At 52.7% G+C, this 18,714-nt stretch overlaps 5 protein-coding genes across 5 annotated transcripts; 3 read left to right on the top strand and 2 right to left on the bottom strand.

Moving 5' to 3' along the window:
• Window positions 1–32: 32 nt before the first annotated feature.
• Window positions 33–2,549, bottom strand: ISF_08689 (Transcription factor; the record flags this gene model as incomplete). The annotated part of the gene is made up of 4 exons (XM_018852292.1): window positions 33–158; window positions 213–1,877; window positions 1,935–2,445; window positions 2,503–2,549. The coding sequence occupies 4 exons, from the start codon at window positions 2,547–2,549 to the stop codon at window positions 33–35; spliced, it is 2,349 nt and encodes a 782-aa protein (XP_018700479.1).
• A 911-nt stretch (window positions 2,550–3,460) lies between these two features.
• On the top strand, window positions 3,461–5,426 carry ISF_08688 (Major facilitator superfamily domain, general substrate transporter; the record flags this gene model as incomplete). The annotated part of the gene is made up of 4 exons (XM_018852291.1): window positions 3,461–3,787; window positions 3,885–4,737; window positions 5,051–5,328; window positions 5,391–5,426. 4 exons carry the CDS (start codon window positions 3,461–3,463, stop codon window positions 5,424–5,426), a joined length of 1,494 nt encoding a protein of 497 aa, XP_018700478.1.
• Window positions 5,427–8,831: 3,405 nt separating this feature from the next.
• On the bottom strand, window positions 8,832–10,122 carry ISF_08687 (Cytochrome P450; the record flags this gene model as incomplete). The annotated part of the gene is made up of 4 exons (XM_018852290.1): window positions 8,832–9,003; window positions 9,065–9,231; window positions 9,288–9,398; window positions 9,448–10,122. 4 exons carry the CDS (start codon window positions 10,120–10,122, stop codon window positions 8,832–8,834), a joined length of 1,125 nt encoding a protein of 374 aa, XP_018700477.1.
• Window positions 10,123–11,328: 1,206 nt separating this feature from the next.
• ISF_08686 (AMP-dependent synthetase/ligase) lies at window positions 11,329–16,615 on the top strand (the record flags this gene model as incomplete). The annotated part of the gene is made up of 5 exons (XM_018852289.1): window positions 11,329–11,797; window positions 11,877–13,637; window positions 13,737–13,859; window positions 14,058–15,740; window positions 15,795–16,615. 5 exons carry the CDS (start codon window positions 11,329–11,331, stop codon window positions 16,613–16,615), a joined length of 4,857 nt encoding a protein of 1,618 aa, XP_018700476.1.
• An 860-nt stretch (window positions 16,616–17,475) lies between these two features.
• On the top strand, window positions 17,476–18,447 carry ISF_08685 (Translation elongation factor EF1B/ribosomal protein S6; the record flags this gene model as incomplete). Its single annotated transcript, XM_018852288.1, has 5 exons — window positions 17,476–17,527; window positions 17,582–17,621; window positions 17,723–18,090; window positions 18,168–18,376; window positions 18,427–18,447. 5 exons carry the CDS (start codon window positions 17,476–17,478, stop codon window positions 18,445–18,447), a joined length of 690 nt encoding a protein of 229 aa, XP_018700475.1.
• Window positions 18,448–18,714: the final 267 nt, after the last annotated feature.

Below are 18,714 nucleotides of genomic sequence, written 5' to 3'. Positions count from 1 at the left end.
CCACCAGCGTGACGTGAGTGCTCTCCTTAAATTTACCTTGCGCCCATACCTCCCATCCAGAACGGCCCATCCAGCGCTCCCAGAGTTCCTTCGTCCGTAATCATCCAGTTCATCAGATCCATAGCTTCGTTGGTAGACTGAAGCATGTGATCCGGTACCTAGCATCAAAAAAGTAAGCAGGAGAAATGGAACAGCCACCGTCGAGATCTTACATGTGAGTCGTAGCCTGGAATCACTCCTGATGGAGTTGTGAGAGCTGTTGCATACGTGCTGTCAAGACCCGAGTCCGCCGGCTTCCGACCAGGCCCGGTTCTCTGCATCTTTTCGAGTCGATGCAAGGCGACATCCAGTGCGTCCTCCACGGCTTTGACAATGGCAGGTCGTACTTGGTCTGAGGTCATTCCCTGTTGCAGGCTGTATATCTGCGTTGTGATCAAGCAGATGAAGATGTATCCCTTCACGTTTGTCTCACCCGCGTTGATGCATTGCAAAGTAAAATTCTTCGCGTCCTCCAGCACAGACAGGAGGTCTGGCCGCAGCATGGCCGGGCCGAGGCTCTCTTGCTCCCGAAGCTGCGTCTTCAGCTCGAACGCTACAGTCAGATTCGCATGGAAAGCGGCGGAGCGGAAGAAGCCGGCCGCCGATCCACAGCGTGCAAAGCGGCCAAACTTGTCAGCCACAGGCAAGCTCGTGAAGCCATTTCCAGACCCGAGACCCACGCTAGGCGGCGCTCGGTGCCAGGTTCTGCTTGTCGCACGCCAGATCCTCAGCGCTGCGTCAACGCTGGCCTGTCTCGAGAATGCGTACGCAGTGTCGTATTGGCCCCTGTCGAGAAACGGAACATGCACTGAAGAAATGTAGCGGTGCACTATGACATCCAGGGCGCTCGTGTCGAACCGTGGCGCTGACGCCGGAGACACCAGTCTGGCGCAAGCGAGTGTACGACACACGTCTTTGTAAATGTCCCGCAACCCTTGGTCTAACTTTTGTGCTTCCTCGTATGTCTCTTGCGTATTGGCATCGTTGAGCATCTTGGCAGCTGCCAAACGAAGTGGGAACATTTTTCGCAGCGCAATAGAAATTGTCGTTTGCGTGAAGTCTTCGTTGGGCTTCGGTAGAGGGTCCTTCACCTCCGGCATCAGCTGATCGTCGTCAAAATTCCCAGGACAAGGCGCATCAAAGTCGTCAATCGAGACCAGTGGAGGCTTGCCAGCGACGAAACTGGACTGCAGAGCTAGCTCCAGTACGGTGCTCCATAGTCGAAGGCACATTTCATGGGCCAGTCTCGGGCGCGACGCGGCAAACTGGTCCGTCGGGTCTCTGTGCACGCCCATATGCATGGCGGTCCTTACTAGAGCACCGGCGGAGATCCAAAGCGCGTGGCCCTCGATGCCCATCGCCTCTTGTGCTATCAAGAGCAAAATACTTATTTGAAGAAACTGTATGCTGAGCTGTGACTTGCTGCCAGGCTCTGACAGGTACGTTTGAGCTTCGTAGACCCAGGCCATGGCCGACGAGTGCAGGGAGAACGTGTCGTCATATGAGGTAGCCCCAATGGCCAGTACCAACTTGAGCTGTATCAAAAAGGCTCTGTCAGGCAGTGTGTCTGCTCCGAGTAACCAGAAAGAATCGTAATCCCGTCGAAAGGAGGGGATGTGCAATACCCTATACACAGTCTCGGTAGTGTCAAGGTACGAGTCGACCAGTTCGTCCGCCAAGTTCTTCGCAGGCAGAGCTGCAGTGAGCGGCGCTGGCCACGTTGGTGACCTCTGCGCTTTAATCTCTCTCGCCAAAGCCTTGCACCTGTGCAGCGCCAAAAGTGCTTTGGAGTTTTCGACGCACAAGTCCGTCGTGATGGTTGCTGCCAGATCTCGAAACTAGGAATCGTTAGCACAAATTCAAGGCCAAAACGACTTCACTGCGAGGGAGTATACCAGCACGATGATGCTGAGCCAATGACTCTGCCCAAAAAACCTCGACTTGTGCGTCACGCCGCGGCCGGCGGTCATGGTGTGTCCGAAAAAGCTGCTCTCGATCGTTTGACAGGCCGAGTCGACCTCGCTGGCCAGGGACTTTGGTCCTCGCACAGAATGCGGCGCCGAGGTTGACGCGCACGACCGACTGACCACCGAGAAGGTGGTGTGCGAGCACGACGTGGCGGCCGCCGGGTCTGGGCGGGAGACCAGGACCGGCGCCTCCGCGTCGGCGGGCGAGACGGGCCCCGAGGCCTGCGAGACGACGTCGGGCGTCGCCGACGGCGTCGGTCGCTGCTGGCTCACGGAGGATCGGCGTCGCGGTGGCCGCGCGCGATCGCGGGCTGGCAGCGCGGCGGCGTCCTCGTAGACGCAGTCCCGCTCCGGGTTCTTGGAGCGCGAGCGCAGGCAGTTGCGGCAGGGGTGCTGGCGGTCGCATTTGAGCTTGCGCTTGCGGCAGACGGTGCATGAGCTGGTGGTGCGCCCTGGGTCAGTCGAGTCTTTGCAGGAAAGAGATGACGAGGCTTACACGAGCGGTCGACCAGGCCCGGCCTTGACTGGCGTTTGCATCGTCATGTTCAGCTCAGTCGCTGAGCTAAGGCGTGGGGAGAGGATAGCTTATGGGTGCAGCGGCAGATGTGCGCAGTTGTCCGATCTTCCAGGATAGAAGAAAATCGGCGGTTAGCGAAAAGTGAGTTGAATACTGTGAGGATGTATGTTCTCAGAGAATATGATCAATTTGCCCTTTGTTTCTTGTTGCCTTGTCTGACAGCTCGTGTGGCTTGTTCAGCGTTGTGGCTGCTGCTGCAAGGGGCGCAAAGTCGGACTCGGCTTAAAAGTCGGGAAATAGCTCGCGTCGCGAGGAACAAGACAGCTTTCGGGCACTTCCCTTTTCAATCAACAACAAAAACTGCAGCTGCAACCTCCCTCATGCAAAATTTTAACGGATCGCAGCGGAATCATGACGCGGGAAAGCGAAAAAAGTTAATCACGCGCGCACGTTGCTCTTTATCAAACTCTGGTGCAACTGTATTAGCTTCGGTGCGGTGTCTCACTAACAACGGCTCAGCTACATTTCCCGATTTTCCCCTCCACTCAAGGCTGGGCATCTTATCAGATTAGATTCAGCCTCCTGTCAATACATGATAATGGCGTACCGGCAGATTTAAAATGGGTTTAAAATGTCCGAATTTCGCGACGCGCGAATACAACCCAATTCTCACCCTCTTCTAGCCGCTGGCATGCCACATGACATGATGACACTGTTCAGCGCCCCTGAGATCGGACTGGCCCGAGGCCGACTTGCATGCCCGGCCGCCATTTCCCGACTTTCGCAGCCCGCGTATATAAAATCAACACGCCGCCCTTCCTTCGCCAAATACAATGACAAATCGAAATATTCTACACCTAGAAATCCCATCTGATCAGTGCGACCATCTCTGGGCGGATACCAAACAGACAAGACCACCAGAGAACCTGCGACAACCATGGCCGCCAACGACGTACCGGCTCAGCCGAGCCAAGCTTCCGACACCCAAGACAACCTCGTCGATCCGGGCCGGCAAGAGAAGCAACATGTCGGAGACACGAGTAAGACGGCGAGTGAGGATCTCTCCAAGGCGCCCGACGGCGGCCTCGAAGCTTGGCTCGCTGCCGCGGGCGGCTTCTGCATCTTCTTCTCCTGCCTTGGCTTCTCCAATTCTTTTGGCGTGCTGGCCGACTACTACATCCAGAACCAGCTGCGTGGCGTGTCCCCGTCCAAGATTGCCTGGATCGGCTCCCTGAGCATCTTCTTGCAGTTCTTCTCCGGCATGGTCGGCGGGCCGCTGTTCGACAAGTACGGCGCAAAGGCAAGCCAGACCCTCTCTACTGACACGGCTTGCATCCTGTTCTGACCGTTGCGAAAATCAGGTCATCCGGCCCGCCGCGGTGCTTTACCTCATTTCTATGATGCTGCTCAGTCTCTGCAAGGAGTATTGGCACTTTATGCTCTGCCAGGCCGTCCTCCAGGGTGCCCTCCAGGGCCTGCTGCAGTTTCCCTCCATGGCTGCCATTTCGCAATACTTTGACAAGAACCGCGCGGCCGCCATTGGCCTCGGCGTCTCCGGGTCCTCGGTCGGTGGCATCATCATCCCCATAGCCCTGTCCAAGATGCTCAACGGTACCGATCTCGGGTTCGGGTGGAGCATCCGTATCATCGGCTTCGTCATCCTGCCCTTCCTGACCTTTCCTCTCTTCACCATCAAGGCCCGACTCCCGCCGCGATCTCGGTCATTCTGGCTCTCCGCGGCCTTCAAGGACATAAGACTCGTCTTGTTGACAATTTCCATGTTCTTCGTCTTCATGGGCATGTTCCTCCCCCTCTACTTCATCCCGACATATGCCAGCCTCCGCGGCATGGAGCCCACCTTGGCCGGCTACCTGTCCGCCATCCTCAACGCCGCTTCTACCTTTGGTCGTATTATCCCGGGTATCCTGGCGGACAGGCTCGGCAAGCTCAACGTGTACTCGGTCGGCGCGGTGGTCACTTCAGCCGTCATCTTCTGCATGAACGAGACCACGACGAATGCCGCGATGATTGTGTACTCGGTCATCTTTGGCTTTACCTCAGGTACCATCGTTTCCGGTGTGTCGGTTGCTTTCACTGTGTGCTGCCCAGATATCCGAGATGTGGGCACCTATGCCGGCATGGGTATGGCCTTTGGTGCTCTAGGCGGCCTCATAGGTCCGCCTCTGGACGGCTTCATGGTTGAGCATTACAGAGGTAGTTTTTTCCAAGCCGCCATGTTCAGCGGCAGCGTGTGCTTGTTTGGTGGGATTATTGCATTTGTGAACAAGCGGTTTACACCACAGGGTTTGTGGGGAAAATCGTGAGACGCAGGCATTCTTGCATCGCTTTGTACAGAAGTAAGCTTGGCGGTCATGTAGTTTTAGACGAGTAGCTGTAGCCTTTAAATACTCACTCTTATAAAGCGCTTTAAGTGCTTTTTGGTTTCCTTTTCTGTTTTTTCTGTATTGATACAACCTATTTAGGCAGGCGGTAGCTCACGGCAGGCACCTGGCTCACCTACCAGCAGCTCGCAGCTCCAGTATCTGTTCTACCCCTTACGACAGCACGATCAATGACGGCGATGGGGTGAAACAAGTCACGATAGCGCCGCCGCCTGTGACCTGCCTTCCTCAAGATTTTACTGTCAACACACTACCGCTCGCCAGCTTTGGCTCCTCCGGCTCGGCGTTCAAGGTATCTGATGAAGTCGTTATCGAGAAGCCAATAACGCTGGACAACTGCAACGAACATATTGACAGCGAGTCCAGAATCTATCAGCGTCTGGGAAACCGCCCCTACATCACCGTATTCCTCGGCTTGTACCAGGGCCTGCTTCTCCTTGAACGGCTTCAATACTCCCTGTGCAGGTCATGTTCTGGCGGGCGGGGCTGAGGTACGGCTAAAATAAAATAGTTGGCACCTTGTTCAATATGCTCAAAACAATATTCCTCGCATCAATCTCCTGCCTTTTCAATCGCATAAAGTCAAATACATGGCACAGCTCAAGATCGCCATCTGAGAGCAGAGCCTCGCCCTCCCGGGTATCTGTCAGCACCACAGTCAACAGTTGCCCTATTACCGCATAGTTTGCCGTGAACTCGTCCCGCCACCAGCCTTCTTTGTAGGATTTCGCAATGATGCAGTCTGCCGTTACACACATCCATATCAATGCCCGGCGGGCCTGGACAATGTCGGGCGGTGCCGACGAGCCAGGGTTCGATCCCGGTGTGTCGTTGGATGGCTGCGCATAAATCCTGCTCAGAATAACGCGCATCACGCGTATGAGCTGCAGGAGCAGTCTTGAAGTGTTGTACTGTCCGCGTGGTGCATTGATGGGACCGTGAAGCATCATGCATAGCAGGCCCGTGAGTCGCAACGCCCGCACCAAAGTTCCTTCACTGTCATCGCCTGGCGTAGTAGCTAGTGTAGATTTGAAGCTGTATGTGATCTTTGCTTTGAGAGACAGCTCATCACTTTCAGTTCTACTGATTCCACATGATTTGCAGCGCCGAGATTCAAGGGGCTTCCTCTCACCATTAGAATAGGAGATGTGGACAGCTTCTGGATGCTGCATCGGTGTTGGCAGGGTCAGAAAGGAATGTTGAATGCTGAACCAGTCCTCTGCCAACGCGTTTGTATCGTACTTGATCTTTTCATCCGATCGAAGAGCGCAATCGATGGCTTGTATGTAGTGGGCGAGGCACACAAAATTCTCAATCAGACAGGGTTCGATGCCTGTTCCTAACAAGCCCTGGATCACGGCCTGGCGTGTGTCTTGACGCTCAGTGGTGGGAATAGAGCCACTGGTCGATTCGGTGAACCGAATAAAAGAAAACACTGGCTCAGACAAAAGCTCTATCGACCCTTTCAAGTCCGCCCTGTACATGTATTAGTCGCTGCAATTGCGGGTGCAGGATTTCTTACTTTCTGATCAAGGTGCGCGTGCTTGGAGGCAGTCGTGCCAATCCACCCAGCAAGGACACAAGCCATTTTAATCTTTGTAGTTGGACATTCCAGTCCACATAATTGCCAATGTCGGTCTAGTACACGCATCAGATTCGCTTTATTCTCTGTCTGGTACGAGGGCTGAACCTTACAGCAACCATCGCTAAGCTCGCAACTGCGTGTATTACCCCAACCAATGTCTCGGAGGGTTGGACTTGTTCGCAGCTCAGTATCCCAGTTACAAGCGTACAAAGCTTGCTATAGTAGAGTGTCGTCTCGTCTGATTGAGCTCCCATGGTATCAAGAGAATTTTGCAATGCGCCTATCAGAATTGTAAAATCGAGAGCAGTCGTATCGTGGTGGCATTGGTCGCCTGCAAGCCCGTCGTTGCCAGGGCACTGCGCGATTAGATGCAACGTTTCAAGCGGCCACGAAAGGGTTGGGCAGAGAAAGTTATGATAGCGGTTGAACAGCTTGTTCTTGTGCTGGGCCATTATAAATCTGACCAAATCCGACGCGGGCTGTATTGCATCTCCGATAGTAGGCGCTCCATTCGTTTGTGAAGGAGCGCGGTCTTGTGGTCGCGGGTCAGCGGTGAAGGCTCCTTCAGACTCCACTGGATAGTGATGCATCTGGTGCAAACCATGGTCCCAACTCATCTCCAGATCAAAAAGGTCTGTGCCTAGGTCAGAGGACCGTTGCCAGCCGCTGGACACAAAAGGTCCCCCCGTTTCCATCTCCCAGGAAAAGTCGGTCGCTTCTGTTTCGTCCACTTCCGTGCCTGGATCAGTTTCAAAGTGATTTCGGGGAGCCGTGATTTGACCGCTGCCCAACGAACCATCAAGGCCGGCCTGTCTTTGGTGGCTGTCGTTTTCGTGGGAACGAGTCCTGGTGCGATGTGCTTGTCGCGTCCTTTTCTTCCCCTCGGGATTTTTCTGGGTGACAAACTTCATGCTCCTGGGAACCATGTTTGAGGGTTTGGTATTCTCGTTGGGGGAGGAGTTTTTCGGCGCCGAGTTGACGAATGATGTTCCCTGGTGTCTCTGCCGGACAGTTTCGATGCCATGCTCAGCAGCAGAGGCAGAAGCAGCAGCGGCCTCTCCCTTCCTGAGAAAATACCCGCCTACCATTCTTAGACAGACTCAGTCGCATCCTTCCAAAAAGACAGCAGATCAGGCAGGCAAGGGCGTTTCAACTGTCACATTTTTTTCGTAGTTATGGATGAAAGTGTGGGTGTTTGTTTTTTGGACTAATAACTAACGTTAGTGCGCAGACCCGTTTGGCAGGCTTTTTTGCCGTCAGCCACCCACATGATGTGGGCGTGATAACAACATTGCAGCCTCACCCACACACCTCAAGCTCGAGTTGTTCCTTGGATTTGCTGACAGGATGGCCTGATCAGGCAGCCTTATTAAGTTCCCTCTGCCACTAGGCGGAAAGCCACGGTGTAAGCTAGCCGATGCACATGTTATTCCTCATCTCTGACAGCGCGAGGCGCGATGGGCCGGGTGGTTCCTCACACAAAAAGACCGAAATCCGTTTGGAGGGTCGTTAGCCGCACATCTATGTATGTATACGTTTTGTGGCGTCGAACCACGACACACTTACAACTAAGGTGTGACGCTTTCAAAATGCGTAGTCATGCTAATAAATCCTCCCGTTGCGGGTCTTTGGTGAAGATGCATGCAATACGAATGACAGCACATCGTTGTGCATCTTGAAGACGTACGAGTTTTGGCCGCAAATTTCGCCCCGTTGCAACAAGGCTGGATCTGTGAGCCAACCGGATCAGCGTAACTATAGTTAACTAGTTAACTACTGGTAGAAGTTTTACTTTCGGTGGATGCCGCTAAATGGTTTCCGTTCCGCTCCGCGATGGCTAATAAAGGAAACGGCTTCCCGGCCCGCCTGGCTACTCCATTGTGGAGTTGGCTTCGTTTCGAAAGCCTTATTTGCGATAGCTTCAAAGTTGCGTGCACAGGAATAACTCTTGCGTGGTGGTTAGGATAGGTAGTTGGCGGACACGCGATGCGTGCTTTTGGTGTAAATTACCATGGGAAAGCTGGCTTCGGCGTCCAACCGCTACACTAGCCACCCCCAGCTACAAAATTGGTTGACAGTGTTGGTGGGTTGGTTGACACGTGGATAAACCCTTCCTGCAAAAAATTTGCTACTTCGATTACTTATTCACCCACCCCCTGCTGTATCCCTGTACTTTGCCCAGAAGTGTGGCTGTACTTTGTATGTATGTATGTATGTATGTATGTACTGTACATATTCCTGCGTAATCTTCTTGCCATGAGCAGAAAACAAGGCTCGAGTCCAGAGAATCTCCTTCCAACACCCGCCGGCCCGCCCGCCTTTCAGCTTCTGCACGCGCTGACTCGAATCCTGACGCCCAAAGAAGGCTCTCTGGGGTAACCGAATAATTTGTCGCGAAAAATCTCTACATCCTTGTCCGTCGTCTGGTATAGCTCCATGTGGAACCTGCGCACCAGCACAGCTACCAGCATGTAGAGTTCCATGTACGCCAAGCTGCAGCGGTTTGTCAGTAATAAAAACGAAACGAGCAGCACATCGGGGACTTGTCGCCTACTTCATTCCGAGGCAATGCCGCGTGCCTTTGGAAAAGGTCACAATGTAGTTTTCGAGCCGCTTTCCATTTTTATTTGCTTCTGCCCAGCGCTCGGGGCGGAATTGCGTGGGACACGGAAAGAGCTCCTCGTTCATGTGAAGAAAATAGTTACTTTCACTTATCCCAGTCTGTGGTGCCATCAGTAATTGTTTTCTGACTGACGATAAGCTTTCTGTTTACGTACCCCTGGTGGAATGACCTGGCCCTGGAAAAGCAACGCGGTATCAGGGGCAACTCGTGGCAGCCGGGTCAACGGGCCAATCGATAGACGAAGACCTTCATACACAACACCTCTCTGATTCGGGTCAATCAAAATCGTCGCAAGCTTCAATAACAAGACTCACCAAGTATGGCAGCGCCACCAAATCCTTTTCCGTTACGTGGTCGAGAGCACCGACATCCGGGAACGCCCGCTCGAGTTCGTCGAAGAGCTTACTGTAAGTGACACCGCCATGGCTCAAAAGCCGAAACATGATGAATGCAAGAGTCTTGCCTGCCGTCACTCCCGCATTCAAAAAGACAAAACCCTCGTCGCAAAGCCGTTCCAAGCTGCGCTCACATTCCGGAATGCTGGGGTCATTCAGTCTCTTCACGAGCATCGCCTGGCTTGGCAAGCCGCTGCTCATCTTCCCCAGCTCCCGCATCGTCAACTCCCGAATCAACCTCCGCAGATCCAGTACCTTGCACAAATTCGGGTTCAGCAGCCGCACGAGCGGCACAGGCAGCACCTTGGCTAGCATCATAATGGCAGGGAAGAACCTCACGACGTGGAACAGTGACAAACTTGCCATCAAGCTCTCTCTGATTTCATTGTTGAAACTCTCGTCTTCCAAATAATTCAGACAGGATCCGAATGAGTATTCCGATATGATGTCGGCTGTCAGGGCCGCAAAAGCCGCGTCCAACACGAGCACGGCATTTTCGTCATGGGCTTGACGGAACCGCCGTACCAAAATGTTGACTTTTTCGAGCACTAGTGGTTCGATTGCCGCGACGGCTTTTTTCGAGTACGCGCTCATGAGCGGCTGACGTCGTGAATTATGCAGCCTAGAGTCGTGTGTCTCAAAAGCTGATTGTGTGGCACCTGTGAAGCGATAAAAGGGGGCGTACTTGTCCCTTGGTGCTTTCTGGCCAGAGTATATTTCATTGTAAAACTCCGGATCACTGAAATGGAGCTCGTTTGGAGTGATGCGGATGACAGGTCCTACAGCAAATGTTAGCTCTTTTTATTATGCGGTCCTAGAATATCTTCTAGACTTGCCGTATTGCTCATGCAGCTCCTTTATTTTCCACGGAAAGACGCCATCCTTGACGACGCTGAAATAAAACTCGAAGCAACTTGTTGCAGCTGCAATTTTTGGGCCTGGGAATTTGGCGAGAGGGTGAAAGTATAGGCGATAGATTGTCCTGATAATAAAGTATGCTACCAGCAGCACAATCGCCACACATGCACGCTTCTGCTCATAGAGTGACGCTGCTGCGAGTAGGATTTGTGGCATGGTGGTGCTTCTCTGAAGCTATTCGTCTCATTGGTCTTGGGACAACAAGCTGCGTCCTAGCACTAGACTTGTACTCCACGTTGTCTTCTATGGTTTGGCTGACCATCCTTTCAAGGCCTGGAAACCCTCTAGTATTGCCAAAGTCTCAAATTACCTCATAGGGTAATTTTTTCGTGGCTTGATCCCCCCACACAACTACTACCTCAACGGCGCACCCAAATTTGGACAAGGACCGCTCTAATGCCGCGCCGTTTAAGCATGAGAGCCTTGTAGGATGCCTTTCCTGATCTGGTAAATTGTAGAGCGAACGACGGGTATAACGTTTCAGTGCCCGGTCGTTGCCGTTCGCGGCGCTACTCGCGCGGTGTGGCGCTTAATAGCTACTCGCCAGTACTTATATGCACTTTAAGAAGGATAGTTCTGATATCCGGTTGTTGATAGCTGTGTCGAGAGCAGAATATTTGCCTTTTTTTCGTTAAAGTATTTACTATGGCTTCCATCAAACCTTCGATCATGCCATTCGAGGGCGACGACAACCTCAAACCTTGGTCAGAGACGAATGTATTCAGTCTCCCGCAAAGCATGACCATGTTGATATTTTCGACAGTGTATCATGAGATAGACGTTTCAATACGCTTGTTAAAGTCCAATGCCGTGGGTTTTCTATTCATTTTCCTGGGCGGATTGCTATCCCGGGCGCTGCGGGAGCCGCTGAGTCTAGCTGCCATGGCTAGCGCAACAGCACAGACTTTGGCTGTGTGCGTCATGTGCAACTATGTATTCGACATTTGCAACCAGACGACTTCGCCCGAGGAAGACTATCATAACAAGCCGCACCGACCGATTCCTTCTGGCAAAATCACAATCAATCAGGCCAGAGCGCGATGGGCGGTGGCGTGGATCGGTGGCCCTTTGGTTCTTTACCAGGCGTACGGGATATGGGCAATGCTACATCTTTTGCACTGGGAGGTTCTCATCACCGTTTGCTACGTGTGGCCGCGGTGGTTCTCGTGGTTCATGCGCAACTACTTTGCTTCCTTCTCGTATTGCATCCTGGGCCGGCTCCTCAACCATGTCTTGGCCGGTCGTCGGCCTGCCTGGAACATCAGCTCCAAAATCGACTTTGTCATTTTTGCATGGTTCATGGGCACAATCCACATCCAAGAGTTTTATGATCTCGAAGGCGACCGGAAGAGTGATACCCGGTATACCTCGCAGTGCACTATACGTTGTATTCTCTTCCGGATCCACCGGCAAGCCAAAGGGGATCATAGTCGAGCATGCGGCGTTTGTCAGCTGGGGTACACTGCTGAGACAATCACTCTGCTTGGATGCCCAGTCTCGTGTGCTCCAGTTTTCGAGCTTCGCCTTCCTTATAGCTCACCGGGACATTCTTCTCACACTCATGTTCGGAGGGTGTGTCTGTATGCCGTCTGAGCTGCAGCGGCTCAACCACCTCGAGACATTCATTGCCGAGTACCAAGTCAATTGGGCCAACCTTACCCCGTCTGTGGCAGCCCTCCTCGATCCAGGCATGACCCCCGAGCTCAAGACGCTGCTCCTGACTAGTGAGCCCATGTCGCTCAAAGGTCTTGCAACATGGGAGGGTAAAGTGAATCTCTTGTTCGCGTATGGTCAGGCTGAGAGTGTCAGCCTCTGCTGCGTGAGGAGGAGCCCGACGGTCGCGTCTGACCGAAAGAACGTTGGCCACAGAGTCGGGAGATCCATCTGGCTCGTCGACACCGGCGACCATAACAAGCTGGTGCCTGTGGGAGCTGTTGGTGAGTTAGTTATTCAAGGTCCCGTGCTGGCTCGCGGATACCTTGATGCTGAGAGAACCGCGCTTGCATTTCTTCACGATGTAGCCTGGCTGCGAAAACTACAGCCTGGATACGATGGGGAGCTCTACAAAACAGGAGACTTGGCACAATTTGCTGACGATGGATCCGTCCGATACCTTGGCCGAAAAGACAACTCAGTCAAGCTATACGGACAGCGGCTTGACCTGGACGACGTGCTCCAGCAGGTTCAGCGCTGTCTGATAGACATTTCAGACACGGAAGTCTGCGATGTGATTATGGACGTGTGCCGCACGTCAATATCTGAGGATGTCAAGTTGACAGCGTTTCTCGGAATGAACCCTACGTCACTTGATACGGGAGGTACTGTTCTCCTCGGCCCCTTGGACCGAGCCACTGTCTACCTGCAGATATTTCGGACTCGTTTGGCCAGCGTCGTTCCCCGGTACATGATTCCAACCGTCGTCGTCATAGTGTCCCATATACCACTCAATCTCTCCGGCAAAACTGATCGCAGAAAGCTGCGCGAAATTCTCTTCCAGATGACGGCTTCGGAGGAAGCTGCATGTCTGGGATCCGTTGCCAGCCACGAGGCCCCGTGCACACCCCAAGAACTGCAGCTCCGTTCGCTCTGGTCGCAGGTGCTAAACACTGCTGAATCGAGCATCGGAAGATTCGAGGACTTTTTCCGACGGGGAGGCGACTCGCTGGCGGCGATGAGGCTGGCCTCAGCCGCGCATGGCCTCGGTCTTAGTCTGACCTTTGGGGACATTTTTGCGAATCCAGTACTGTCAAGTCAGGCAAAGCTGATTGGCTCCACGGAGGGAAACACGCAACAGAGTTACACATGCTCGGCGTTTGAATTGATTACAGAGAGCCAAAAGCAAGCTGTTCTCGCAACAGCAGCTAAGGAGTACGCTTTACCGGCGACTCAGATTGAGGACATCTATCCAACTACACCAATGCAACAGGGCCTTGTCGCTCTCAACTCCCTACGGCCAGGCTCGTATGTGTCACGACGTGTCTACAAGCTTAGAGAGGGCGTTAGCTTTCGAAAGCTCGAAGCAGCTTGGAAAGCCACCTTGGACGCGAACCCCGCCTTGAGAACCCGTGTCATACGATCTGTTGGTGACGGCCCAACGTATCAAGTCGTGGTTCGCGACGAGGCGGTTGTTGACATGGCCTATGACTTGACCAAATATCTGGCGGACGACGAGGCAAAGCCGGTAAATCTGGGTACGCCGCTCGTACGAATGGCGATCATATCCAACGCCAGCGGAGAGCCAAACTTTTGCGTCGTTACCATGCATCACTGCATATACGATGCCTGGTCAGCGGCTATCCTGAAGACCCAAGTGAGCGACACGTATCATGGCCACGTTCCAGTCCTTCAAACATTTAGGGAGTTTGTCAAATATGTACTCCAATCTAATAAAAATTCATCCGATCATTGGAGAAGTGAGTTTGCTGGGATACGCGCCGAACAGTTTCCAGCTCTGCCAACGCCCACACATTCCCCAAATACCACGGAATCCGAAAGCCAGCATATATGCCTCCCTCCAAGTGTTGCAACGGCAGCAAATATAACACTCACCACGCGCATACAGCTAGCGTGGGCAATGACTCTAATGGCTTACACCAGCGTGAATGATGTAGTGTTTGGCTTGACGGTTTCTGGCAGGGCAGCGCCCGTGCCGGGGATTGACAAGATTGCTGGTCCCACGATTGCAACATTTCCCTTGAGGGTTCAGTTGAGGTCCTCTTCATCAATTCACGAGGAGCTGGAGACGCTGCAGAAACGTATCATAGAGATGATACAATTTGAACAGTTTGGGGTACAGAACATCAGTCGCCTTGGAGACGACGCGGCCAAGGCGTGCAAGTTCCAAAGCCTCCTCGTCATTCAACAGCGTCAATCATCAGCCGAAAAATCTGGCATCTTCGGTGATACTGGTGCTTTTACGCCCCAGCCAATGTGGAATACATACGCATTGACGATTCTGTCAACCCCCGGCGCCGATAGATGCGTCCGTTTCGAGGCTGTTTACGATGCCACGGTGGTGCCCAAGGCCCAAATGAGACGGATTCTACAAGTTTTTGGCAATGTCTTGAAGCAGACAGTACTGTCGCCGGATAAATTGGTGGGCGACATGGACAGTATCAGCACAGATGACTTGCAGCAAATCGAGTGCTGGAACTCTTCAGCGCCTCCAGCCGTTCCGAGGTGCATCCATGACATGATTCACGACCATTGCGTAGCGCAGCCAGAAGCTAGCGCGATTGACGCATGGGATGGTCAGTTTACCTACAAGCAGCTCGACGATCAGTCGTCACTGTTTTCAGCCGTTCTTAGAGAGAAACGACTGGGTCCAGACATGATGGTTCCTCTTTGCTTTGAAAAGTCGAAATGGGTCGCTGTTGCCATCTTGGCAGTCGCCAAAGCCGGTAGCGCGTTCATACTGTTGGACCCTTCACACCCAACCGAACGGCTGGCGTGGATTTGCAAGAATGCGCAAGCATCAGTGTTGCTATGTTCCAAGGATATGGCTGCGTTGGCGGCGAAGCTCGGCTGTCAACACGTCGTCCAGGTCGATGAGAACAGCAGTCGAGAAAACCAAGCCTCGCTAACTACTCAAGTGCATCATCCCATCCAAGCACTCCCTAGTAATGCCCTATGTGCGCTGTATACCTCGGGGTCAACGGGAACGCCGAAAGGCGTCGTTATCGAGCATTCAGCCTTCGCCACCCAAGTTACCGCGCTTGGACTGCACTTCCATCTGGGTCGCCAGTCACGTATTTTTCAGTTTGCATCCCATGCATTCGACGTCACCGCTGCCGATTATGTGTTTGGACTGGCCCTTGGCGGCTGCGTATGCGTCCCGAATGAAGCGGACAGCCGGGACAACCTAGCCAAAGCCATACGAGATCGTAGAGCAAACTGGACTTTTCTGACACCTTCGGTCGCCCGAACTCTAACACCCTCCGCTGTACCAGATCTCAACACCTTGGTGATTGGTGGCGAGTCTGCAAAGGGAATAGACTTTACGGTTTGGTCAGGCGCCGTGCGGCTCGTCTACGTATATGGTCCTGCTGAGGGGACGGTCTACTGCACTGTGCAGCCCAAGACTCAACCGGGTGCCAATCCGGTGAATATCGGATCGGCAGCTTCTTCCGCATGCTGGCTGGTAGAGCCTGCCAACCCAGAGAAGCTGGTTGCCATTGGGGCGGTTGGCGAGTTGGTGATTGAGGGCCCGATTGTCGGCCGCGGGTACATGGGAGAGGATCTGGGCGGCTCGCCTTTCATTCCGCCGCCAAAGTGGTTGCGTGCCATGCCACGAAGTGAGTCACCAGGCAGGCTATACAGAACTGGAGACTTGATGCGGTACAGTCCAGACGGCGACGGATCGCTAGAGTTTGTTGGTCGGAAGGACAGGCAGGTCAAACTTCGCGGGCAGAGAATGGAGCTTGCGGAGATTGAACATCAAGTTGCGCGGCATTTTCCTGCCACAACGGATGCCATTGTGGAAATCATTGCCCCCGAGAACTCAGACAGTCAGAGGTTACTTGCTGCTTTTATCTGGGATGCCAGCAATGTTGCAGGGAAACGCTCCAGTAACAACCAAGGCACGCTGTCCACGTCTGCCATGTTCGCCGTCCCAGATGAAGAGTTTCAATCTCGGGCATCGATCGCGGAAGTGGCGCTACGGAAGAGCCTACCTCCTTTCATGATCCCTTCGTTATTTGTTCCCCTCAAGCAATTCCCCCTCGGTCCTACCGGCAAAGTAGACCGGCGTCTTATCAAGGACAAGGCGTGCTCACTTTTGCGACGGGAGCTCAACATCTACCGTGGCTTCTGTTCATCTAGAATGAGGCCCCCTTCCAATACGTCAGAAAGTAAAATACACCAGCTGGTTGCAGATGTGCTTGGTCGGGATCGCGGCGACATTGGGATGAACGACGACTTTTTCCAGCTTGGTGGTGACTCGATTAGTGCCATGGTTCTGTCGGCACGGGCTATGGACATGGATCTGAAGTTGTCGGCCGCAGATATTCTAGGCCATCCTCGTCTTTGTGATATGGCCGACCTGGCTATTCAGAAGAGCACGGAGAGATGCTTGCCCACAGAGCAGCTATCGCTACCAGAGCCGTTCTCGTTGCTTCCCGCAAACTATCATCATAACACCTTGATGCAAGAAGTTGTGAAAGGCCGCTAGTAAGTTGATTCAACTATCTAGTTCCTATGCTGTTTTCTATCAAGATGAAGAGGAAAGAAAGTGAATCAACTTTATGAGAGCATAACAGCACTTCTATAGCTTCGATCAATGGAAGGTTCTAGAAGCTCGGCGGCACAGCCGCCGCTCAAGCGGCTTGCCCGTTACAGGAAGACACTCCCTATGCTGCTCTCTGAGGGGCAGCTAAAACTGCTACGAGCGGGCACGTCCGTCTTTATTCTTTTGTTCGGTTTTGCACTAGCTTTTGCTGCCTACCAAAAGACGCAATGTGGTCCTCTGCTTGCCGTGCTCTCTGTGCTGCAGCTTGCCTCCTCCTCCGTTCTGGCTTATCGAATTCAAGCGTCCACTTCCGTTGAAATGGACAGGACTACCTATCACGTCTACTATTATATTCCGGTTTTGATGGTTCTTCTTTCGCTGGTGCTGGTGGTAGTATAGAGCCATCATATTTGGTGGCAACTCTTTTGTAGTTTTGCACAAATATTACTGAGATTTCCAAATAATCTAAAATGGTGACTTTTACAAAGACTTCGAAACAATTACAGCTAATTAGCCCCTTTGGGGTCCATTTAAAAACTGGGGAAATAACTAGTAGAAAATACAGATTAAGAGCGATCCCAATAGCGCCCGCAACTGGTCCCAGCCAGCTTCGTCCCCATCATCGTCCCTAGCATTGTAATATTGCCATTTCTGGTAATTTCCCACGGTTCTGGTCATCTCACTTCTTTGGGGCAACTATGCCCCATTCATGTCTTTGCATACATTTCCTTTCACCCTTTTCCTCGTTCGCCTCAGATTTTCAACGTCTAAAGCTCCTTGACTTTTACCCCAGACTAACCAAGATGGGCTTCCCTAACCTCGCCGAAGAGATTGGTCTCCGAGGCAAGTTGCACCGTGCTGCCGTATTCATTTTTCTTTCACTAAAGATTACACACTAATGTCTCTCAGCCCTCAATCGCTGGTTGATTACCAGGTCCTACATTGTACCGTACGCTGTCTGCCTGCAACATCTCCACCCAATACTGCCTTGTCCCAACACCAGATCGGTGATTGGCAAGTAGTCTGCCATGTTCTAACTTGTTACCTCAGGTATGCGCCTTCACAAGCCGACGTCGCCTGCTTCAAGGCCATTGATGCCGTCCCCGATGCCTCGCTGCACCCGCATGCCGCTCGATGGTACCGACACATGACCTCCTACGAGACCGAGTTCGCCGATCTTCCGGGTGATTCTTCCAAGCTCTACAAAGAGTACGGACCGGAAGAGTCTGTTTCTTCTACAAAGCTCGACGTCGCCGACGAGAATGACGAAGATGTCGATCTGTTTGGCAGCGATGAAGAGGAAGACCCGGAGACGGTGCGCATTCGCGAGCAGCGCTTGGCTGATTACAAGGAGCGAAAGGCGGCCAAGCCAAAGACTACTGCCAAATCTCTCGTCACTATCGACGTCAAACCATGGGGTATGTTGCTTAATAGTTACTCTGCTAACTTTTTTTCGGCGTTGGACTTCCGCTGCACGTGCACTAACACAGGTTAGATGACGAGACCGACATGGAAGCGCTGCAAGTAGCCGTTCGCGGTATCGAGAAAGACGGCTTAGTTTGGGGAACATCCAAGCTAGTCTCCGTAGGATACGGCATCAAGAAACTGCAGATTAACCTGATTGTCGAGGACGACAAGGTCTCGACTCAGGACCTCCAGGATGAGATTGAAGCCTTTGAGGACTTTGTCCAGTCGTCCGATATTGTAAGCTTTCTCTAAATTGCACGTTGGACCACAAAATCTAACATTCTTAGGTCGTTTTCCAAAAGCTGTAGCGAGCATGAGGAACATGATTTTTCCTGCAGTTTTTGAACCATGTCCCCCGCGGCATGGTTGGAGGGCTCTTCAGCAATTTTTGTTGCCATGATTTACTGTGACTTTAGAACAGATGTAATGAAGTGTCCAGATGGAATGAAGTGTCTAATACACAATTAAGGCTACAAGTAAACATTTATCTATATCCAGTTTATGCTTATTCTTCCTACCTCGATGCGCAATTATATGAGGTAGAACCTGTCCGCCCCGGGGGGGGGGGGGGGCGA

The sequence above is a fragment of the Cordyceps fumosorosea genome, assembly GCF_001636725.1.
Source record: "Cordyceps fumosorosea ARSEF 2679 chromosome Unknown scaffold_34, whole genome shotgun sequence".
NCBI lineage: Eukaryota > Fungi > Ascomycota > Sordariomycetes > Hypocreales > Cordycipitaceae > Cordyceps > Cordyceps fumosorosea.
This window is presented reverse-complemented; position numbering and strand designations above follow the sequence as displayed.